Source organism: Oncorhynchus masou, chromosome 1, assembly GCF_036934945.1.
Source record: "Oncorhynchus masou masou isolate Uvic2021 chromosome 1, UVic_Omas_1.1, whole genome shotgun sequence".
Lineage (NCBI taxonomy): Eukaryota > Metazoa > Chordata > Actinopteri > Salmoniformes > Salmonidae > Oncorhynchus > Oncorhynchus masou.
The window spans coordinates 56185509-56205194 of NC_088212.1; the positions used below are offsets into that span (position 1 = coordinate 56185509).

The 19686-nt window shown below is 43.5% G+C and overlaps 2 protein-coding genes across 5 annotated transcripts in view; one reads left to right on the forward strand and one right to left on the reverse strand.

Moving 5' to 3' along the window:
* The first annotated feature begins 383 nt into the window (after window positions 1–383).
* Window positions 384–3345, forward strand: LOC135556906 (homeobox protein DBX1-A-like). The gene is made up of 4 exons (XM_064990337.1): window positions 384–753; window positions 912–1019; window positions 2635–2837; window positions 3016–3345. Exons 1-4 carry the CDS (start codon window positions 384–386, stop codon window positions 3343–3345), a joined length of 1011 nt encoding a protein of 336 aa, XP_064846409.1.
* Window positions 3346–4787: 1442 nt separating this feature from the next.
* The window catches only part of LOC135546497 (neuron navigator 2-like), a 132477-nt gene continuing 117578 nt past the window's right edge, over window positions 4788–19686 (reverse strand). For all 4 annotated transcript variants that reach the window (XM_064974981.1, XM_064974998.1, XM_064974971.1 and 1 more), the window contains 12 exons: window positions 13252–13424; window positions 12968–13121; window positions 12683–12860; window positions 12319–12509; window positions 9640–9817; window positions 9295–9530; window positions 8693–8847; window positions 8534–8605; window positions 8136–8332; window positions 7635–7753; window positions 7213–7416; window positions 4788–7047 (listed from right to left, as the gene is read on the reverse strand). In XM_064974981.1, coding sequence (XP_064831053.1) covers window positions 6922–7047; window positions 7213–7416; window positions 7635–7753; window positions 8136–8332; window positions 8534–8605; window positions 8693–8847; window positions 9295–9530; window positions 9640–9817; window positions 12319–12509; window positions 12683–12860; window positions 12968–13121; window positions 13252–13424 — 1983 coding nt within the window. In that variant the 3' untranslated portion in view covers window positions 4788–6921. The remainder of the gene's footprint in view (window positions 7048–7212; window positions 7417–7634; window positions 7754–8135; window positions 8333–8533; window positions 8606–8692; window positions 8848–9294; window positions 9531–9639; window positions 9818–12318; window positions 12510–12682; window positions 12861–12967; window positions 13122–13251; window positions 13425–19686) is intronic.

A 19686-nucleotide genomic window follows, 5' to 3' on the forward strand; every position in this document is an offset into this window, starting at 1 on the left:
CAAACAAAACCCAATCGCAGGGCCTCAATGGAACGTGGTCAATATGCAAAATTGATGACTATGGCTCTTTTGTGGAAGGGACATTGTGTGTTCCTTGCTTATGAAGTCTAATCCAATCATAAATTGCACTCTCTAGCCAATCAGCGATCCCGGGACGGCGCTTGAAAGCGACTCATGTAGAGAACTTTGTTGAACCTCATTGTTGAGGCTGACAGTTCTGAAAGGAGCTTTGGGGCAGCCTGCTATAAAACGCCTCTCCCCAGAGTAGAGGGGCCAGAGGAGTAAAGCTAGTCATTCCGATTGGAACCTATCAGATCCGCACTTGTTCTTGACGGAGTATTTCAACAGATCGTTTCGTGTTGCGTTATACTACAGACGGGACCATGATGATCCCAAGCGTCCTTGCGCCTAATGCGATGTACCCAGGCCTTTATCGCCCCTCCGCCTCCATGCCGCTCCAACGGTCTCTGCAGAACGCGTTTCCAACCCACTCCAGCTTTCTAGTGGAGGACCTGCTGCGGATAAGCAGGCCGGCGGAGTACCACTTCAGCCGGACGCTCCCCTCAGCAAGCGTCTCCCCGGCGACAACCACCACAACCATGTCCTTCAGTGCCATGCCACAGGAGCGCATCGTCTCTCCAACTGCCTCGACGCGTGAATCATGCTCTCCGAAAACGTCACAACCGAGTAGTAAAGACCCAACGTATCTTAAATTTGGAGTCAGCGCAATCCTGGCACCATCACCAAAGACCGGTAAGTGTGATGTTGGGAAAGTTGTACCTTCTTTATAATTGTTCATTTTAGCAGTTTCTTACACTTGGCATATTGTAAAACAGATCAAAACATGTTTGTCTTTCCATGAGTGTTGCCTTGATTGTTGGCGTTCCTTGACACGTTATTTTCCTCTACAGCATCGCTGCCCCCCGCCATCCACCACAGTATGCACCCCAAGGCCTTCTCTCTCCCCTACTTCGACGGATCCTTCCACCCCGCCTTCTTCAGGTCGACATATTTCCCAGGTAAAGAACTCATCATGCACCTTCAGACACCGTTGAATTGCACTTTGCGCACAGTTGATACTCACCCCTCCCTCGCCAGGGACAACGTTCAGAACTTTTCATATCAACATGCTTTGTTGAACGACTCTCCAAATGGACCCGAAATAATGCTTTGAATGCTTTCTGCAAAGCTCTGAAAGTCGCACCTTTTTGCACATGCCCTGTATAGGCACTTAGCTTGTGAACTTTTCAGCGCTTTCAGAGTGGGTGTGGTGGGGTGAATTGATTCCATTTGCGCTGACTTCTTTGCTGCTGAGATCACTGGTCGCTAATAAAGCCCTCTGTTCCCCCAAATGCTAATCAACCAATTATCCGAAATCATGACGGTTTAATTTCGAGGCGGGATGCGGGTCAAGCTCGTTCCCCCACCGTCTCATGTTATAAGGTCATTTTAGAGTCTCCTCCGCACAGTCCCGCGTTTTCCCACTGGGCCACAGGATGCCAACAAGGCTTTCAGCACCATGACCAATTTGGTCAGCTCCCCCCGGCGCAAGCCACCCACGCACCCCAGAGTGACTTCTACCAGGCGGGCAAGAGGCGTGGACCAGTCATACACTAATTTCCCTAGTAGGCGCCATTCACAGCTCTCAATATTCTCACAAGACCACATAGCTTGTTGTTGTGCCTGATTATGGGAAGTGTTGTGGATATGGAGGTAGTTTTAGCCCACGTCGTTTGGCAATAAATGGTAGGCTTACAGATAGACATACATTTGAAAGTGTGCTATAATTAAGTGGCTTGGAAATAAGTATTCTTTGAATGAACAATAATCAAATCAGTGCACATTGAAACATTTCAGTGTTTTACTATATCCCGAACCTGAAAAAAACACCATGCCTTACACGTCCCCGTTCGTCTCTCAGTTTTTAAACTCTGGGGCCAATCAACAGGGCGAGATAAAGAATAATCTCTTAGAAAAGTCTATAAAGTCGCTAGTCCGTGCTTTCATTCAGACAAACCATAATGGAGTTGGAGTCTTTTCATGGGCTGCGCTGAATACCTTCACAAAACAGCTCGAGCGGCCTGAATAGCTTTTCGTGTTCATTTAATGAAAATGATTTGAGGGCAGGAAAAAATGCACCCTGGGCCCCTCGGCATCAGTATTCAGGTATGCAGTGGTGTTTAGTTTGAAAGTGTAAATCTCCTTTTGTTGCGATAATATATGGCCTTCGCAGCCTGTCCAGAGTCTTTTCTGCGTTAGTTCATTACTACACAATTACCGTTCACGGTTTATTAACTCCTCTATCCGCCCTCGCGGGGTTCCTTAAAGGATACGCTGCCTCTTTACCATACCAATGCGCCTGGGGACCGACCAATGTGCTAATTAGTCACCTCGTGCCATTTCACTCAAAAAGGAGATGTATTCCGCGGCCAAAGGGGAGAAGAATATTCAATCATAACAGATTGCAAAGTTTGTACACAAGTGTAAAAAAGTAGGCTAGTTGGCTAAAGAAATAGCCTTCCAGGGGACAGAGGTTAACGTCTATTTTAAGCCCATTGCTACGTTTTGGCATGGTTTTATGAATGAACAGTGTTTATTTGTTGAATCAACGTTTCCCCCTCTCCTCTTCTATAGCATCTTCATCGGTCGTGCCCATCCCAGGAACCTTCTCTTGGCCACTGGCCAACAGAGGGAAGCCGAGGAGAGGGATGCTCAGACGGGCAGTGTTCTCTGACGTGCAGCGAAAAGCTCTGGAGAAGATGTTCCAGAAACAGAAATACATCAGCAAACCAGACAGGAAGAAGCTGGCCTCAAAGCTCGGTCTCAAAGACTCGCAGGTGAATCATTTAATTTAATTTGCACAGGGCTACGCTGTGCGTAATACGCGCGCAATTACTCTAACGCATATGCATGCTAAAGTCGATACTGTTTGTATTATTGAAACTCTCTAATAAAGTCAACCTCTACAAACTTAAAACGAACTAACTGGTTATACTATTCCTTCTCCGTTGCCAGGTTAAAATCTGGTTCCAGAACCGCAGAATGAAGTGGAGGAACTCTAAAGAGAGGGAGCTCCTGTCTTCAGGAGGTTGTCGCGAGCAGACGCTGCCCACTAAAACGAACCCACACCCAGACCTCAGCGACGTCGGCAAGAAGTCCTCAGCGGAGGAGGACGAGATGGAAGAGAACCCATTCGGCGCTAGAGGCGCGCCTGGCCTTTGCCATTCCCCCGCAGCGGGGCACGAGCTGTCCAACAGCGGCGGATCGAACCTTTCGTCGCCATCTCTCTCCAGCAAGCACTCGGAATTCTCAGAATCAGATGAAGAAGAGATCACAGTTTCTTAATCGATTTATAAAAACTCAGATATGTTTATAAAATGGTTATCCACAGGTTAACTGTACCTATGTGACCATGTTTGCAAGAGTCTGTATCCCTTAATTTAGACCCAACTACTAAGAAATGTATTTATTTCATATTCCACAATATTTTCAAACGATGAACTTCTGTCAAATCAATTTAGGGTACATCCATGATTATTTCTTTAAAAAATAACTGCAGGGTTTATTTTATAGAAAGGGCCGGCTCTAGCCTTCTGGGGGGGCCCTAAGGGAGATTTTGTTGGGGGACCCCACCAAGAGGGCAATTTTTTTTAGTGGCTCCCCTCTTGACAGCTGCGTTTTAAAGTGCATTTCCTTTAATTCTACACATTTTGACATGTGGGGAATTGAAAATGTTGCAGTTATAAAGTTTTCAGTAGGTCTACACACTTTGCCATGGGGTGGAAAGAAAATGTGGCATTTTTATAACACATTTCATGCAATTCTACTCATTTTCCCATGGAGTTGTAAGACAGTTTTGCAGCTTTAAAGCAATTTTTTGGAGTTCTACATATTTTGCCATGGTGTGGAGAGAAAATATTGACATTTTATAATAATGTCATTAAATTCTACTCATTTTGCCATGACATGTCATGTTAATGATAGCTGAGTGAGAGTGATTAATGGGGCCCTGGGCTCGGTCGGAATTCGGGCCATGATTTTCTACAAGTTTAGATGACTGGCTAGACTAACTTACCAATCTAAAAATTGTTTGCAGGAATGGCTAATTGAGTGACTGTCAGTGACTGACAAAACAAGAGAAGAGCTGCTGATGCACAACCAAATTTCAAACTTGCACCTTGTGTATTCTACTATTCTAACTCTCAACAGTAAGTTGAGAACCTGACTGAGTTCAAAGAAATTATATAGTGGGCCCAAGTGGCCCTAAGCGACCGCTTATATCGCTTATGCCTGGAGCCGTCCCTGTTTATAGGATATACTTAGAAATTATTTGCTGTTTTGCACAGCTCTTTCAATTGTACAGTATTTTGTACAACTATTTGTATGGATATTTTATGCCAAGAAAATGGAGTTACCTGGACTTACAGTTTTTATTGAAAAGTGTAGACATTTCGTGCATAATTTATACGGATTTGTTAATTCAATGTATTGTGTGTGTGTGTGTGTGTATATATATATATACACACATATATATATATATATATATATATATATATATATATATATATGTGTGTGTTAATATTTCACTATGTTTGTTATTTCAATGTATTGTGTGTATATGTGTTAATATTTCACTATGTTTTGTACAAATACCAAATAAAATGTAACAGCTACATGGTATAACTTCTGTTACAAAAAGGAAATGAACAACAGTAAAAAAAAAAAAAATAATAGATTGATAGGTTTATGTTAGAAGAGAGCCATAATTGATAGTCACATTGCAAGAATTAATAAATAACCATGATTTTTTATTTAATCACAAATAACTTAAGACTAGTACAGTGATCTTCAGAATCAGTTCTCCAAGCTCTGGAGAGAACATTGACGATAATCTCCAAACGCCTGCTCTGACGCAAAAGAGACTGTACACAAAATACTCATTTTCAAGTAGTTACAAATTGGCTAGAAAAGTCATCAAAATGTTGCAAGGTAATCAAGTATTTACACTGTTATGTTACATATGTTTTTGTGTTTTTGTTTGTTTTGTTTTTACATAGCAAAGAAGGCTACACATTCATTAAGTTTTAAGAACATGTGAATTCAACAGCAACTCCATTCATTTCACCATCCCAAACTTCTCAAAGCGAGCAGGTCGTTTCACCGGTGGACATACAGACAAACACATACATATCCGTTGTTTGTTGTGCTTGCATTCACTATGACAAGACGCCCTCTCCAAATGCACAGACACATTTGATTTGTAAATTAACAAAGACTGTACCAGCTCCCCAAAAACTATTCACAAAATCGGATCACTTGCTGTACATCTTCTTGGCAGTGCTGAAAAACCTTAAAGAACTGACGTAAGGCTTGGCTTCAATTTTGAGTTTGAAATGAATGTTGCATAGGTTTGATGACTAAGAACTCTGAAAGATAATGGAAGCGACGCTGGAAACAAATAACCTAATCGGACCCCCAAAAAACACACTTCTCCTCCGAGGATGAAGGTTTTTGGAGGAAAGGGGACAATATACACATTTCTGAAGCCAAGGAGAAAAAAAAATCTGTTTTGACCTGAAGCCATAACCATTCTTAAATCTTTAACTTCTCCCGTTTGTACCTTTTTAAACATGACCTCAAGTAAAAATGACTTTAAACAAAGCAGCATATACATATTGTTACATATTCACTCAACATGTTGTCATGACAACAATAATCATTACACCGTCACATAATCAAAACAGACAACAAGCATGGCAAAGGCGTAAAGGGGAGTATAGAAGGTAGATGAGGTATAGAGATTAAAACAATTCCTAAATAAACGTCCCCCCACATTTATTACACAATGACGTGTACTTTGAGCACCAACCAAATGTACTTTCCCATCTCACAAGTTGTCCTTAGTAAGTTATATCCAAACTTTTACAAACATCTCAGCATTGGGAGCAATGCAATTCATTACATGTTATTAAAGCCCAAGTCCCTTTCCCTATTCAAGCCCTAATAACCTCTTAATAACATGGCATTAGTGTTTGATATGACGATAGTCGACGCTGCTCTTCAAGCCCACACCTGCCTCGGCACAACGCAAAGAGAGTGTCGACTTAAAGCCCTGTAAGTTTACGGCCAAAAAGACAAAATAAAAAAGTAGCTAATGCACAAAGTCTGTTACAAAAAAAGTAAGGCATCCTTATTGAAGTTCAGTCCAGCACCAAAGTAGAGACTTTCGTCTGGAGAAGAAACTCATGCTACGGCGACCCGTTTGGGACAAAAGGAGTCACATGTAGGGGCAGGTGAATGGTGATGGGTGTGTGTGTGTCATTGGGGGCATAAGGAGGCATTTGGGAACCAGTGAATTTGGTCTGTGTGGAGATGACAAAGATGACACCCCCAGCACCATGCTCCAAAGGAAAGGGCCTGTAGCTCAATCTGTAGCCCAGTTTGGAGCACTGCAGCCGGGGAAGAGCCGTGAGGAGCCTGGCTTGCTGATTGTGGTGGGTTTGGCTCAAAGATGCAGTCTCTTTTGTCTTCTTAAATAAGGAGACCATGGTACTGATGCTGATAAGGAAAACATTGAAGACGGTGAAGATGACGCACAGTGTAAAATCCTGGTTTATGTCAGTTGTTTTGTCTAAATGGCACGTCCGGATTGGACGTAGGAGAGCGGTTAGCCATGACGGTGCAAAAATAGAACAGCGCAGCAGCTTTCTGTTTCACTCCTATTTTTCTTCCTTCTTCAGTTCTTCTCTCATTTTGGGTTACCTGCACCCGTCGGGTTCTGGACATGACAATTAAAGTGGCTTGATTTTTTGGTGTGGACGTGAGCTTGAAAAAAACATTCAAAAGAAATGTTGTATTGACTGAACATAAAAACGTTAACTGACTGTATTTGTGTCCTCTTGGGAAGGGGGAGGAGTCGGATCACAATGTTGACTCCAGTGTTGAGTCCAGGATGTCGTGTTGGTGACTGTTGCTGTTAGAGTCGCTGTCGTATCTCTGAGGGCTGGAGGAAGTGGCTGCTTCCTTCAGCCTCATTAGCATATTCATCTGCGGATGGAGACGCAGGGGTCAAAGGTTAGCGTGAGCGTGACCGTGCGTGCCTGCATAGTCTCGTGGATCTGCAGTGCCTGCTTGTGTGTGTGTGTGTGTGTTATGTGTTCACGTCACCTGTTTTGAGCATTTGCGTGTGTGTGTGCGCGCGTGTTGTCTCACCAGTGGGTCTGCGTCACAGTCGCTCTGCTGCGGCTCCTTCCTAATGCCCTCCCTGGGGGCGGAGTAACCATCGAAGCCCACATCTTCTGGACGGAGCTGCAGCAACGGGGGCCAGTCAGCAGGTGCGGTGGGCGTAGCTGACCAGGGGTAGCTGTCAATCACCCAGCATGCAGGGTCCTCCCACGCTGACCTACGGCCGTACAGCTACAGAGAGGGAGACGGATGGAGGGGAGAGAAAATTATAAGTATCAATGAAGAGGTATGATAATATTACGATAACACAGTGAGTGCCATAAATAATGCAAGTGCGTGTGTGCATATTTTTTGTATTTTTGTGACTGATATGTTTGTGTGTGCCTGTGTGAATCCACATGCATGTGTTGTACGTGTGTGTTGCATGCCTTTGTGTGTTTATAGCCTACCTGCAGTCCCTCTCTGATTGCCTCCAGCATGTAGGGGATGATGGAGTAGTTCCAGAGGTCTGTGAACCACACCCTGGAGCCAGCCACATCCATGGGACATGACAGGAAGAGGCGTGGCCCTGGGGAGGCAAAGGTCAAAGGTCAGATGGATGTTAAATAGTGCCACTGTGCCTTTCCTTCCTATTTGGAAAATGAGTTTATGGCCAGATGAGGTTATGAATATTGAGAATATTCTGACCAAAGCACAATAACATGCATAACACACATTATATTTAAAAATATATTTTTGTCAGAAGTCCTCCGAGCACAAAATTTGCCTAATGTCAAGATTAGTCCACATCCCACCCCATCGGTTTTGTTGATCCAGCTATATGCCCTTAAACCTCAAATGAATGGAAAAGATAAGAACCACAAATCTCAAAATTACTGTGCTTATCTTTTCCATGCATTTTGGATTGGTGCATAGAGCTGGTTTATGACGTTCTTGTGTTTTCTACCTACCGATGGTAACGTCAGAGGAGCTGTGTGCCTCTAGGAAGCGGTTGAGGTGGTGCCAGACGCGAGGGATCCAGTCGATGATCTTTACCAGCTCCAGGGTACGCTTGCGGCTGCCGATCTCCGTCTCGATCAGCTTCCTCCTCAGATAGCGACCAAGGAAGCCCTTCACCGGCTCCAAGTGATTGGCACACAGCACCCACCTGGTCACATATGCAAACAAGAGAGAGGAGGAGGAGTTAATAGGTTAGGTACTCATTCATAAATACAGCCAATGAAGACGCTCCATGGATTGCCGCCCAGTCTGTTGCTGCCACCTAGTGAAGAATCATGCAAAGTGCATTTCAAATTCAAACATTTTACTGTTTCATTTCAGTTACTATTGAACTGTTGAGTTGGCCTACCTGAAGTTATGGTGGAGTTGTAGGTTGGGGGCAGAGGAGGTGGCCTGGCTCATAGTACCGATGATGTAGGGGCTGGGAACAGAGAGAGCACACACATACAGAAAATCAACACATTTACAATAAACACAATTGTGTGCGTGTGCGTGTGCATGTACTCACCAACATTGGTACTTGCAGTTGAACACTCCGTTGAAGATCTCTCCCAGAGAGGAGACATGGTGCAGGTTATCCAGTATGACCACTAGAGGGCTCTCTGCCTCTGGCCTGTCACTGCTGCACTGCTCAGCCAGGCCTGACAGGTACTGACGCAATTCCTAGAGAGAGAGAGAGGGGGGGTTACACACCAAGTCAAAAATCCCTATTGAGTTGCTTTAACATAGATACACTTTTTCAAGTTCTGTCTCCAAGATACATACAGTGGGGCAAAAAAGTATTTAGTCAGCCACCAATTGTGCAAGTTCTAATTTGCAAATAAATTCATAAAAAATCCTATAATGTGATTTTCTGGATTTTTTCACCCCATTTTGTCTGTCATAGTAGAAGTAGAAGTGTACCTATGATGAAAATGACAGGCCTCTCTCATCTTTTTAAGTTGGAGAACTTGCACAATTGGTGGCTGACTAAATACTTTTTTTGCCCCACTGTATCTAATATAACATGTTGGAAAAAAAAGGCAAATTAATCGTCACATCACACAAAGTATTGTCTCGCCAGTCGGTGCCCCATGCTTCGTGAGGTGCTTCAGGGGCATAGCTACGTACCTTGCTAGACTTGTGGTCCACGTTAAAGGTGACGATGGAATGAGGGGTCAGGGGTCGGCCCTCCTGCAGGAGCAGGTGTCTTGCCAGACGATGAGCCAGGTGTGTTTTACCGGTGCCGCTGGGGCCAGAGAGAATGACACGGCGGTGCTCCCTCAGCAGAGACACGTAGCGCTGCAGCATGGGCTTAGGGATCAGGGTGTCAAACACCAGGCAGTCCACACTCTCACTGCTCACACCTAGAGAGGGAGAGAGGGGGAAATGCTTACACACAGAACCCATGTGCACAATACACACCAGATCGTAGGGAGAGATACACACATTTAGAGAAACACACACACTCCTTACCTTTGAGCCTGATGTTGATGGTGTCACTGTCTCCAACCAGGTAGCCGCAGGGCAGCAGCTCGGGGGGGTGAGCGGCGCTGGTGTTGCTATGACGATGCACATCCCCGATGTTGTATCCCTCCACACTGTCACAGGTCAGCCCCAGCTGGCTCACTGGGTCCACATGGGTGATGTACTCCTACAGAAGCATAAGGGCAAAGGTCAAGGGTTAGGTGATATGCAACTCTACTATGAATTGTTTTGTGTTACTTATTTTGATATTGGAAAGAGAAATCAAATGAATTTGTATTTGTTTTTATTATGGATCCCCTTGGCAGCAGCTACTCTTCCTGGGGTCCAGCAAAATTAAGGCAGTTTATGCAATTTTAGAAAACATTACAATACATTCACAGATTTCACAACACACTGTGTGCCCTCAGGCCCCTACTCCACCACTACCACATATCTACAGTACTAAATCCATGTGTACATGTGTGTATAGTGCGTATGTTATTGTGTGTGTGTGTCTGTGCCTACGTTTGTGTTGCTTCACAGTCCCCGCTGTTCCATAAGGTGTTTTTGTAATTGTTTTTTAAAATTTTACTGCTTGCATCAGTTACTTGATGTGGAATAGAGTTCCATGTAGTCATGGCTCTATGTAATACTGTGCGCCTCCCATAGTCGGTTCTGGACTTGGGGACTGTGAAGAGACCTCTTGTGGCATGTCTTGTGGGGTATGCATGGTTGTACGAGCTGTGCGCCAGTAGTTCAAACAGACAACTCGGCGCATTCATGTCAATACATGTCAATACCTCTCATAAATACAAGTAGTGATGAAGTCAATCTTTCCTACACTTTGAACCAGGAGAGATTGACATGCATATGTTAGCTCCCTGTGTACATCCAAGGGCCCAGCCGTGCTGCCCTGTTCTGAGCCAATTGCAATTTTCCTTTTTTTGTGGCACCTGACCACACAACTGAACAGTAGTCCAGGAGTGACAAAACTAGTGCCTGTAGGACCTGCCTTGTTGTTAGTGCTGTTAAGGTAAGAGCAGCGGTTTATTATGGACAGATTTCTCGCCATCTTAGTTACTGTTGTATCAATGTTTTGACCATGACCGTTTACAATCCAGGGTTACTCCAAGCAGTTTAGTCGCCTCAACTTGTTCAATTTTCACATTATTTATTACAAGATTTAGCTGAGGTTTAGGGTTTAGTGAATGATTTGTCCCAAATACAATGCCCTTAGAAATATTTAGGACTAAGTTACTCCTTGTTAGCCACTCTGAAACTAACTGCAGTCATTTCAGTCGCTGTAGTAGCTGATGTGTATAGTGTTGAGTCATCCGCATACATAGACACTCTGGCTTTACTTAAAGCCAGTGGCATGTTGTTAGTAAAGATTGAAAAAAAGTAAATGGGCCTAGACAGCTGCCCTGACGAATTCCTGATTCTACCTGGATTATGTTGGAGTGGCTTCCATTAAAGAACACCCTCTGTGTTCTTTTAGACAGGTAACTCTTTATCCACAATATAGCAGGGGGTGTAAAGCCATAACACATATGTTCTTCCAGCAGCAGACTATGATCAATAATGTCAAAAGCCGCACTGAAGTCTAACAAAATAGCCCCCCCCCAATCTTTTTATCAACAATTTCTCTCAGCCAATCATTTGTGTAAGTGCTGTGCTTGTTGAATGCCCTTCCCTATAATTGTGCTGAAAGTTTGCTGTCAATTAGTTTACTCTAAAATAGCACTGTATCTCGTCAAGTCAAACACAATTTTTTCCAGAAGTTTACTAAGGGTTGGTAACAGGCTGATTGGTTGGCTATTTGAGACAGTATTTATTATTTAACTAGGCAAGACAGTTAAGAACAAATACTTATTTACAATGATGGCCTACCCCGGACAAAACCTAACCCGGACAACAATGGGCCAATTGTGTGCCCCCGTGGGACTCCAAATCACGGCCGGTTGTGATTCAGACTGGAAGGGGGTTGAACTATTCGTAGGTAGTGGAATTAATTTTGCTCCCCTCCAGGCCTGAGGGCACACGCTTTCTAGTAGGCTTAAATTGAAGATATGGCAAATAGGAGTGGCAATATCGTCCGCTATTATCCTCAGTCATTTTCCATCCAAGTTGTCAGACCCTGGTGGCTTGTCATTGTTGATAGACAACAATACGTTTTTTAACTCTTCCACACTCACTTTACAGAATTCAAAATGACAATTCTTGTCTTTCATTATTTGGTCATATATACTTGGATGTGAAGTGTCAGCGTTTGTTGCTGGCATGTCATGCCTAAATTTGCTAATCTTGCCAATGAAAAAATCATTAAAGTAGTTGGCAATATCAGTTGGTGATGAATGAGCCATCTGATTTAATGAATGACGGAGCCGTGTTTGATTCCCCCCCCAAAATGTCCTTTAAAGTGCTCCAAAGCTTGTTACTATCATTCTTCGTTTCATAGTGTAGTTTCTTCTTCTTTTTATCCAGTTTAGTCACACAATTTTTCAATTTGCAATACATTTGCCAATCGGTTGTGTAGCCAGACTTATTTGCCATTCCTTTTGCCTCATCCCCCTCAACCACATCATTTTTCAATTCCTCGTCAATTCACAGAGATTGAACCATTTTTACAGTCACTTTCGTAATGAAGCCTTTATTCACAAATGAAGTCATTCATTCCCGTGTTTTTACCTTGAAGAGGCGGCGGACCACCCCGTCCAAGATGTCCCACTTGGTTTTACCACTCACACCAATACAGCCAATCAGGAAGTGGCGAGCCCTGGCCTCCTGGGAGAGGTACTCATCCAGACTGACCACTATCTTCACATGTCGTCCCTCTTTCCTCATCACTCCATCTCCCACTGTATCATCCAACAACATGTCTGAGAGGAGAGAGGAGAGAGAGAAGAGTCATACATACATACACTCATACACACACCCATTTCACCCAAACACACAATCAGGCAAACACACTCTCAAAGGCAATCACACCCAAACACAAGCTCACACATTTACTCAACTGTACAGATACCACATCAAAACATGTCATTCTCACCCAGGCTGGTGGACTCTGTGAGGTTGATGCTGTGCTGGCACAGACCAGGCCCTGGTGTAGGGGTGTGTGTATGGTGAGGGGGCGAGGAGGAAATGGAGGCCTGGGAGGGGGCTCTGCTGCTCCCCGTACTCTCCAGCTTCAGACGGTCATTCTCTGCCTTCAGTTTCTCTATCTCCCCCTGAGAGAAAACACCCGAAAGACATAGCAACAGTTGGTCCACAAAACAGTATGCGTGTGTGTGTGTGTGTGCATGCGCGTACGTTTCACCGTGTGTGGGTGTGTTACCTGCATGTGGTTCATGGCCTCTCTGAGCTGGTCCAGTTGATGGGCCGAGCTGAGAGCCTCAAGGCGGATGTCTGTCAGCTTCATCTCCTTCTCCCTGAGCTCGCTGCGGAGCTGCATCACTGTCTCTGCCTCACCGTCCAGACAGTCCGACAGCCTACACACAGATTGATTCATTGATATAACTTGTACATTTTTCTCTCTCTCTCTCACACACAGACACGAGCACACATACACTCGCACTCACACATACACACACACACACAAACACCACACCGCATACGTACAGTGAGTTGGACTGTGAGTTCCTGAGCATGTGACTGGAGGTTGTGGATCCATTGTGGGCGAGTTTGGGGGAGGAAGGGAGGGAGGAGTCCGTCATCTCCTCTATGTCAGAGTGGGACGAGGCAGACTTGGGAGACTTCTTCTTACTGAACGCCTGCTTGAAGGAGCTCCGCAACTGCAGGCGGGAGAGAGACAGAGAGGAGTGGAGGGTGAGTGTATGTGTGCGTGTGAGAGAGAAGAGTGAGGATACACTCCCAAAACAGACGGGGAGAGCAAGGGAAAGCAGGAGGAAAGCGGCGGAAGGCAGCTGTGAGGGGAGTGCCTGAGCAAGTAGATAGATAGAAATAGATCAAGAAAAGAGAGAAGGGAAGGAGAAGCAAAGGGGAAGGACTAGTGCTGTAGGGAGGCCGTGACTTGAGCTTATGCTCTAAACACAAATTAATGAGTGTCAGGTGGTTATTGTGTAACCACATACACCCTACATCAGCCTGACATTCCGTGTGTGTGTGTGGTTACAGACATCCAGTCCACTAACCTCACCTACTGTGTGTGTATCGCTGTATAATGCACTGTAGACTGTAGAGAGAACTAGCTACACTGCAGTGAATAGGACTAGAAAAGAGCACCTAAGGCTGTCGCGGAGACCACCCGTTTCATGTAACTTTAACGTACAGCCAAAGCGGTATAGTATGTTTGCTACACGATTACTCTGAAATGGCGTTATTACAATTGAGCCTGATATTCCGTTTTTGTTTCAGAGCAGACTCAAAGTCACATCAGGAAAGGGATCAGGATAAAGAACACAACTGGAGAAGAAAGCAGAGGGATGATTGAGGACAGGAGAGGAAGGAGAGGGATTGGGTTAGTAACCTACGTAGTGCAGGGGGTTAGGTTAAGGTTAGCTCGAGGTTAAGCTGCCTTTTGTTTTTTTTGTGTTTTTATTTTATCCACTCTTACCTCATAGACCTGCCATATGAAGCGATAGCACAGAGGAAGACAGAGAGAGAGAGAGAGAGACACAAAACAGCAGAGGTTCAGTGGGGAGTGTGTGAGCGTGTTAGTGGTAGGGACAGCCAGCGTTCAGTGGAGGCTACAGAAAGTGTGCTGTGGTAAATGCTCTAAGGAATGTCAAAAGTCCAATCTTAGGAATCGGGAGCGCAATCTACACTTCTAGAACGTGTACCATTAGAATCTCTGAACATGGTACAGACTGGAAGGCAATTAAAATAGAATGTATGCACTCGAATAGGAATACAACCGTTCGGCACCATAAGATACCAAATCCATTTGCTTCAACCCACACTGGTGCAGACTAATGTCCTTCTAATAGGAGGCTCATGTACGGTCCACTACCCTTCTTACCATGATACTTCACAGACAGCCCACATACACCCTACATACTACACCCTACCACATATGGCTTATCCAATCAGCAAATTATCAGGGGACCCGCCGATTGTCTGTGCAAAAAGCACGTGAGAACCATGGGCTCTCTGAGAATAGCTTATTATCACTAGATCTTAAACATGTCACGTTACTTTTGCTTGTTGAAACTGCATATGGACTAGAGTTCGGCCGATTCATTAGGGCAGATTTCAAGTTTTCATAACAATTGGAAATCTGTATTTTTGGACACCGATTTTGCCTATTTTTTTAAATTTTTTTTACACCTTAATTTAATCTTTATTTAACTAGGCAAGTCAGTTAATTTTTTGGATATAGGGGGCGCTATTTTAATCTTTGGATGAAAAACGTTCTCGTTTTAAACAAGATATTGTGTCACGAAAAGATGCTTGACTATGCATATAATTGACAGCTTTGGAAAGAAAACACTCTGACGTTTCCAAAACTGCAAAGATATTGTCTGTGAGTGCCACAGAACTGATGTTACAGAAAAAACCCAGATAAAAATCCAATCAGGAAGTGCCGCATTTTTTGAAACCGCCTCATGGCAATGACTCCTTATATGGCTGTGAAGGAGCTAGGAGTCAGCTTACGTTTTCCATGTTTTCCCCAAGGTGTCTGCAGCATTGTGACGTATTTGTAGGCATATCATTGGAAGATTGACCATAAGAGACTACATCTACCAGGTGGTCGCTTGGTGTCCTCCGTCGCAATTATTGCGTAATCTCCAGCTGCAGTATTTTTCTGTTTGCTTCTGATGAGAAGTCAACTACCACCACTGATAGATTATCGAATAGATATGTGAAAAACATTCTAAACAACGTTTGCCATGTTTCTTTCGATATTATGGAGCTAATTTGGAAAAAAGTTTGGCATTGTAAGTGACTGCATTTTCCGGTCTTGTTCTTAGTCAAACGTGATGAACAAAACGGAGCTATTTCGTCTACACAAATAATCTTTTTGGAAAAAATGAACATTTGCTATCTAACTAAGAGTCTCGTCATTGAAAACATCCGAAGTTCTTCAAAGGTAAATGATTTTATTTGAATGCTTTTCTTGTTTTTGTGAAAATGTTGCCTGCTGAATGCTAGGCTTAATGCTATGCTAGGCTATCAATACTCTTACACAAATGCTTGTGTAGCTATGGTTGAAAAGCATATTTTGAAAATCTGAGATGACAGTGTTGTTAACAAAAGGCTAAGCTTGTGAGCCAATATATTTATTTCATTTAATTTGCGATTTTCATGAATAGGTAACGTTGCGTTATGCTAATGAGCTTGAGGCTATGATTACACTCCCGGATACGGGATTGCTCGACGCTAGAGGTTAAGAACACATTCTTATTTACAATGACTGCCTAGGAACGGTGGGTTAACTGCCTCGTTCAGGGGCAGAGCGACAGATTTTCACCTTGTCAGCATGGGGGATCCAATCTTGCGACCTTACAGTTAACTCATCCTTGTGCACTCCACAAGGAGACTGCCTGTTACGCAAATGCAGTAAGCCAAGGTAAGTTGCTAGCTAGCATTAAACTTATCTTATAAAAACAATCAATCAATCATAATCACTAGTTAACTAAACATGGTTGATGATATTACTAGATATAATCTAGCATGTCCTGAGTTGCATATAATCTGACTGAGCATACAAGTATCTAAGTATCTGACTGAGTGGTGGTAGGCAGAAGCAGGCGCATAAACATTCATTCAAACAGCACTTTCGTGCATTTTGCCAACAGCTCTTTGTTGTGGGTCAAGCATTGCGCTGTTTATGACTTCAAGCCTATCAACTCCCGAGATGAGGCTGGTATAACCAATGTGAAATGGCTAGCTAGTTAGCGCGTGCTAATAGCGTTTCAAACGTCACTCGCTCTGAGCCTGTGGTTGTTCCCCTTGCTCTGCATGAGTAACGCGGCTTCGAGGGTGGCTGTTGTCGTTGTGTTGTTGTGTTCCTGGTTCGAGCTCAAGGAGGAGAGATGAGAGGGACGGAAGCTGCAGTATTTGATACACTGCCGATTTTGCAGGTTTTCCTACTTACAGAGCATGTAGAGGTCTGTAATTTTTTATCATAGGTACACTTCAACTATGAGAGACGGAATCTAAAACAAAAATCCAGAAAATCACATTGTATGATTTTTAAGTAATTCATTTGCATTTTATTGCATGACATAAGTATTTGATACATCAGAAAATCAGAACATAATATTTGGTACAGAAACCTTTGTTTGCAATTACAGAGATCATACTTTTCCTGTAGTTCTTGACCAGGTTTGCACACACTGCAGCAGGGATTTTGGCCCACTCCTCCATACAGACCTTCTCCAGATCCTTCAGGTTTCGGGGCTGTCGCTGGGCAATACGGACTTTCAGCCCCCTCCAAAGATTTTCTATTGGGTTCAGGTCTGGAGACTGGCTAGGCAACTCCAGGACCCTGAGATGCTTCTTACGGAGCCACTCCTTAGTTACCCTGGCTGTGTGTTTCGGGTCGTTGTCATGCTGGAAGACCCAGCCACAACCCATCTTCAATGCTCTTCATGAGGGAAGGAGGTTGTTGGCCAAGATCTTGCGATACATGGCCCCATCCATCCTCCCCTCAATACGGTGTAGTCGTCCTGTCCCCTTTGCAGAAAAGCATCCGCAAAGAATGATGTTTCCACCTCCATGCTTCACGGTTGGGATGGTGTTCTTGGGGTTGTACTCATTCTTCTTCTTCCTCCAAACACGGCGAGTTCAGACTAAAAAGCTCTATTTTTGTCTCATCAGACCACATGACCTTCTCTGGATCATCCAGATGGTCATTGGCAAACTTCAGACGGGCCTGGACATGCGCTGGCTTGCGTGCGCTGCAGGATTTTAATCCATGACGGCGTAGTGTGTTACTAATGGTTTTCTTTGAGACTGTGGTCCCAGCTCTCTTCAGGTCATTGACCAGGTCCTGCCGTGTAGTTCTGGGCTGATCCCTCACCTTCCACATGATCATTGATGCCCCACGAGGTGAGATCTTGCATGGAGCCCCAGACCGAGTATGACGGTCAATCACCTTGAACTTCTTCCATTTTCTAATAATTGTGCCAACAATTGTTGCCTTCTCACCAAGCTGCTTGCCTATTGTCCTGTAGCCCATCCCAGCCTTGTGCAGGTCTACAATTTTAGCCCTGATGTTCTTACACAGCTCTCTTGTCTTGGCCATTGTGGAGAGGTTTGAAGTCTGTTTGATTGAGTGTGTGGACAGGTGTCTTTTATACAGGTAACGATTTCAAACTGGTGCAGTTAATACAGGTAATGAGTGGAGAACAGGAGGGATTCTTAAAGAAAAACTAACAGGTCTGTGAGAGCCGGAATTCTTACTGGTTGGTAGGTGATCAAATACTTATGTCATGCAATAAAACACTAATTCATTACTTTAAAAATCATACAATGTGATTTTCTGGATTTTTTCTTCTTCTGGATTTTAGATTCCATCTTTCACAGTTGATGTGTACCTATGATAAAAATGACAGACCTCTACATGCTTTGTAAGTAGGAAAACCTGCAAAATCGGCAGTGTATCAAATACTTGTTCTCCCCACTGTTTACTGTTACACGGGCAGTACGAAAGTGCCTATAAGAACATCCAAAGGTCAAAGGTTAATGAAATACAAATGGTATAGAGAGAAGTAGTCATATAATTCCTATAATAACTACAACCTAAAACTTCTTACCTGGGAATATTGAAGACTCATGTTAAAAGGAACCACCAGCTTTCATATCTTCTCATGTTCTGAGCAAGGAACTTAAACAATAGCTTTTTTTACATGGCACTTTTACTTTCTTATCCAACACTTTGTTTTTGCATTATTTAAACCAAATTTAACATGTTTCATGATTTTATTTGAGGCTAAATTGATTTTATTGATGTATTATATTAAGTTAAAATAAGTGTTCATTCAGTATTGTTGTAATTGTCATTATTACAAATAAAAAATAAATGGCAAATCGGCCGATTGATCGGTATTGGCTTTTTTGGTCCTCCAATAATCGGTATCGGAGCTGAAAAATCATAATCGGTCGACCTCTAATATAGACAGTACACCCGTCTACACAAAGTGGATTGGGATTGGCTCAGGAGAATTCTATGAAAAATCTATAGAGCTACAAATATAGAAATTCAAAGCTAAAGCCAGCTTTACACAGGGTCACTTCAATGTTATTGCATCTATGGGAAAAGAGGATAGGAACACATATCACTAGGGTCTAGACAGGTTCAATAGCAGCCAATACCATGAAGCAAATAACAGTGGGGCTCAATCCCATTTCAAATCCTGTGGGAAACCAAATTCCTCTATTGGTATGTAATACAATTTCTAAAATGTTATTGGAATTGAGCCCAAGTCTGGAGGATCGACGAGGAGATAGATTTGCTACAGACACCACAGCAGTGACACACTGGGTATGAAAGCAGTTCTTACAGCAACAATCAGCTTCTCAAGACACTGTTGATGTAGGCAACGAAACAGAGTCTAATAGTATATTTAGAGTCTCAAGCGTAGCTGTTTCCATCTAGCATCTTTGAAGCGGTACACATACAAATACTTGACACGAAAGCTTTCAGGTTGATCACTACTTTGTTGCCTACAGATATCAACATAAAGGCACGCAGCCTAAAAGCATCTATAGTAACCTAAACACAAATAGGATGCATACATCATCATCTTCAAACTGTCCTCCTGTGCAAGACACAATCTGTCAGCAACAAGGAGTAAGTGGGAACACAACAAGAAATGGAACAGCGTTAACTTCCTGTATCGACAGGCAATTGAAAATATTTGAAAGTGTTCTGCGTTTCTCTATTTCACAAAACCTCTACAATTGTAGATCTAGGTAAACATACCAAATTACACACTATTCCCTATACAGTACACTCTTTTTTAACAGTAACTGAGTCTATAAGGAAAGCTAATTGCATTGCAATCCCCTTGACCCCTGTGCAAGATGCCTGAGAAAGAGACCCCAGAGTGTGAGTTACAAACACATATATCGAGAGACGAAACAAGT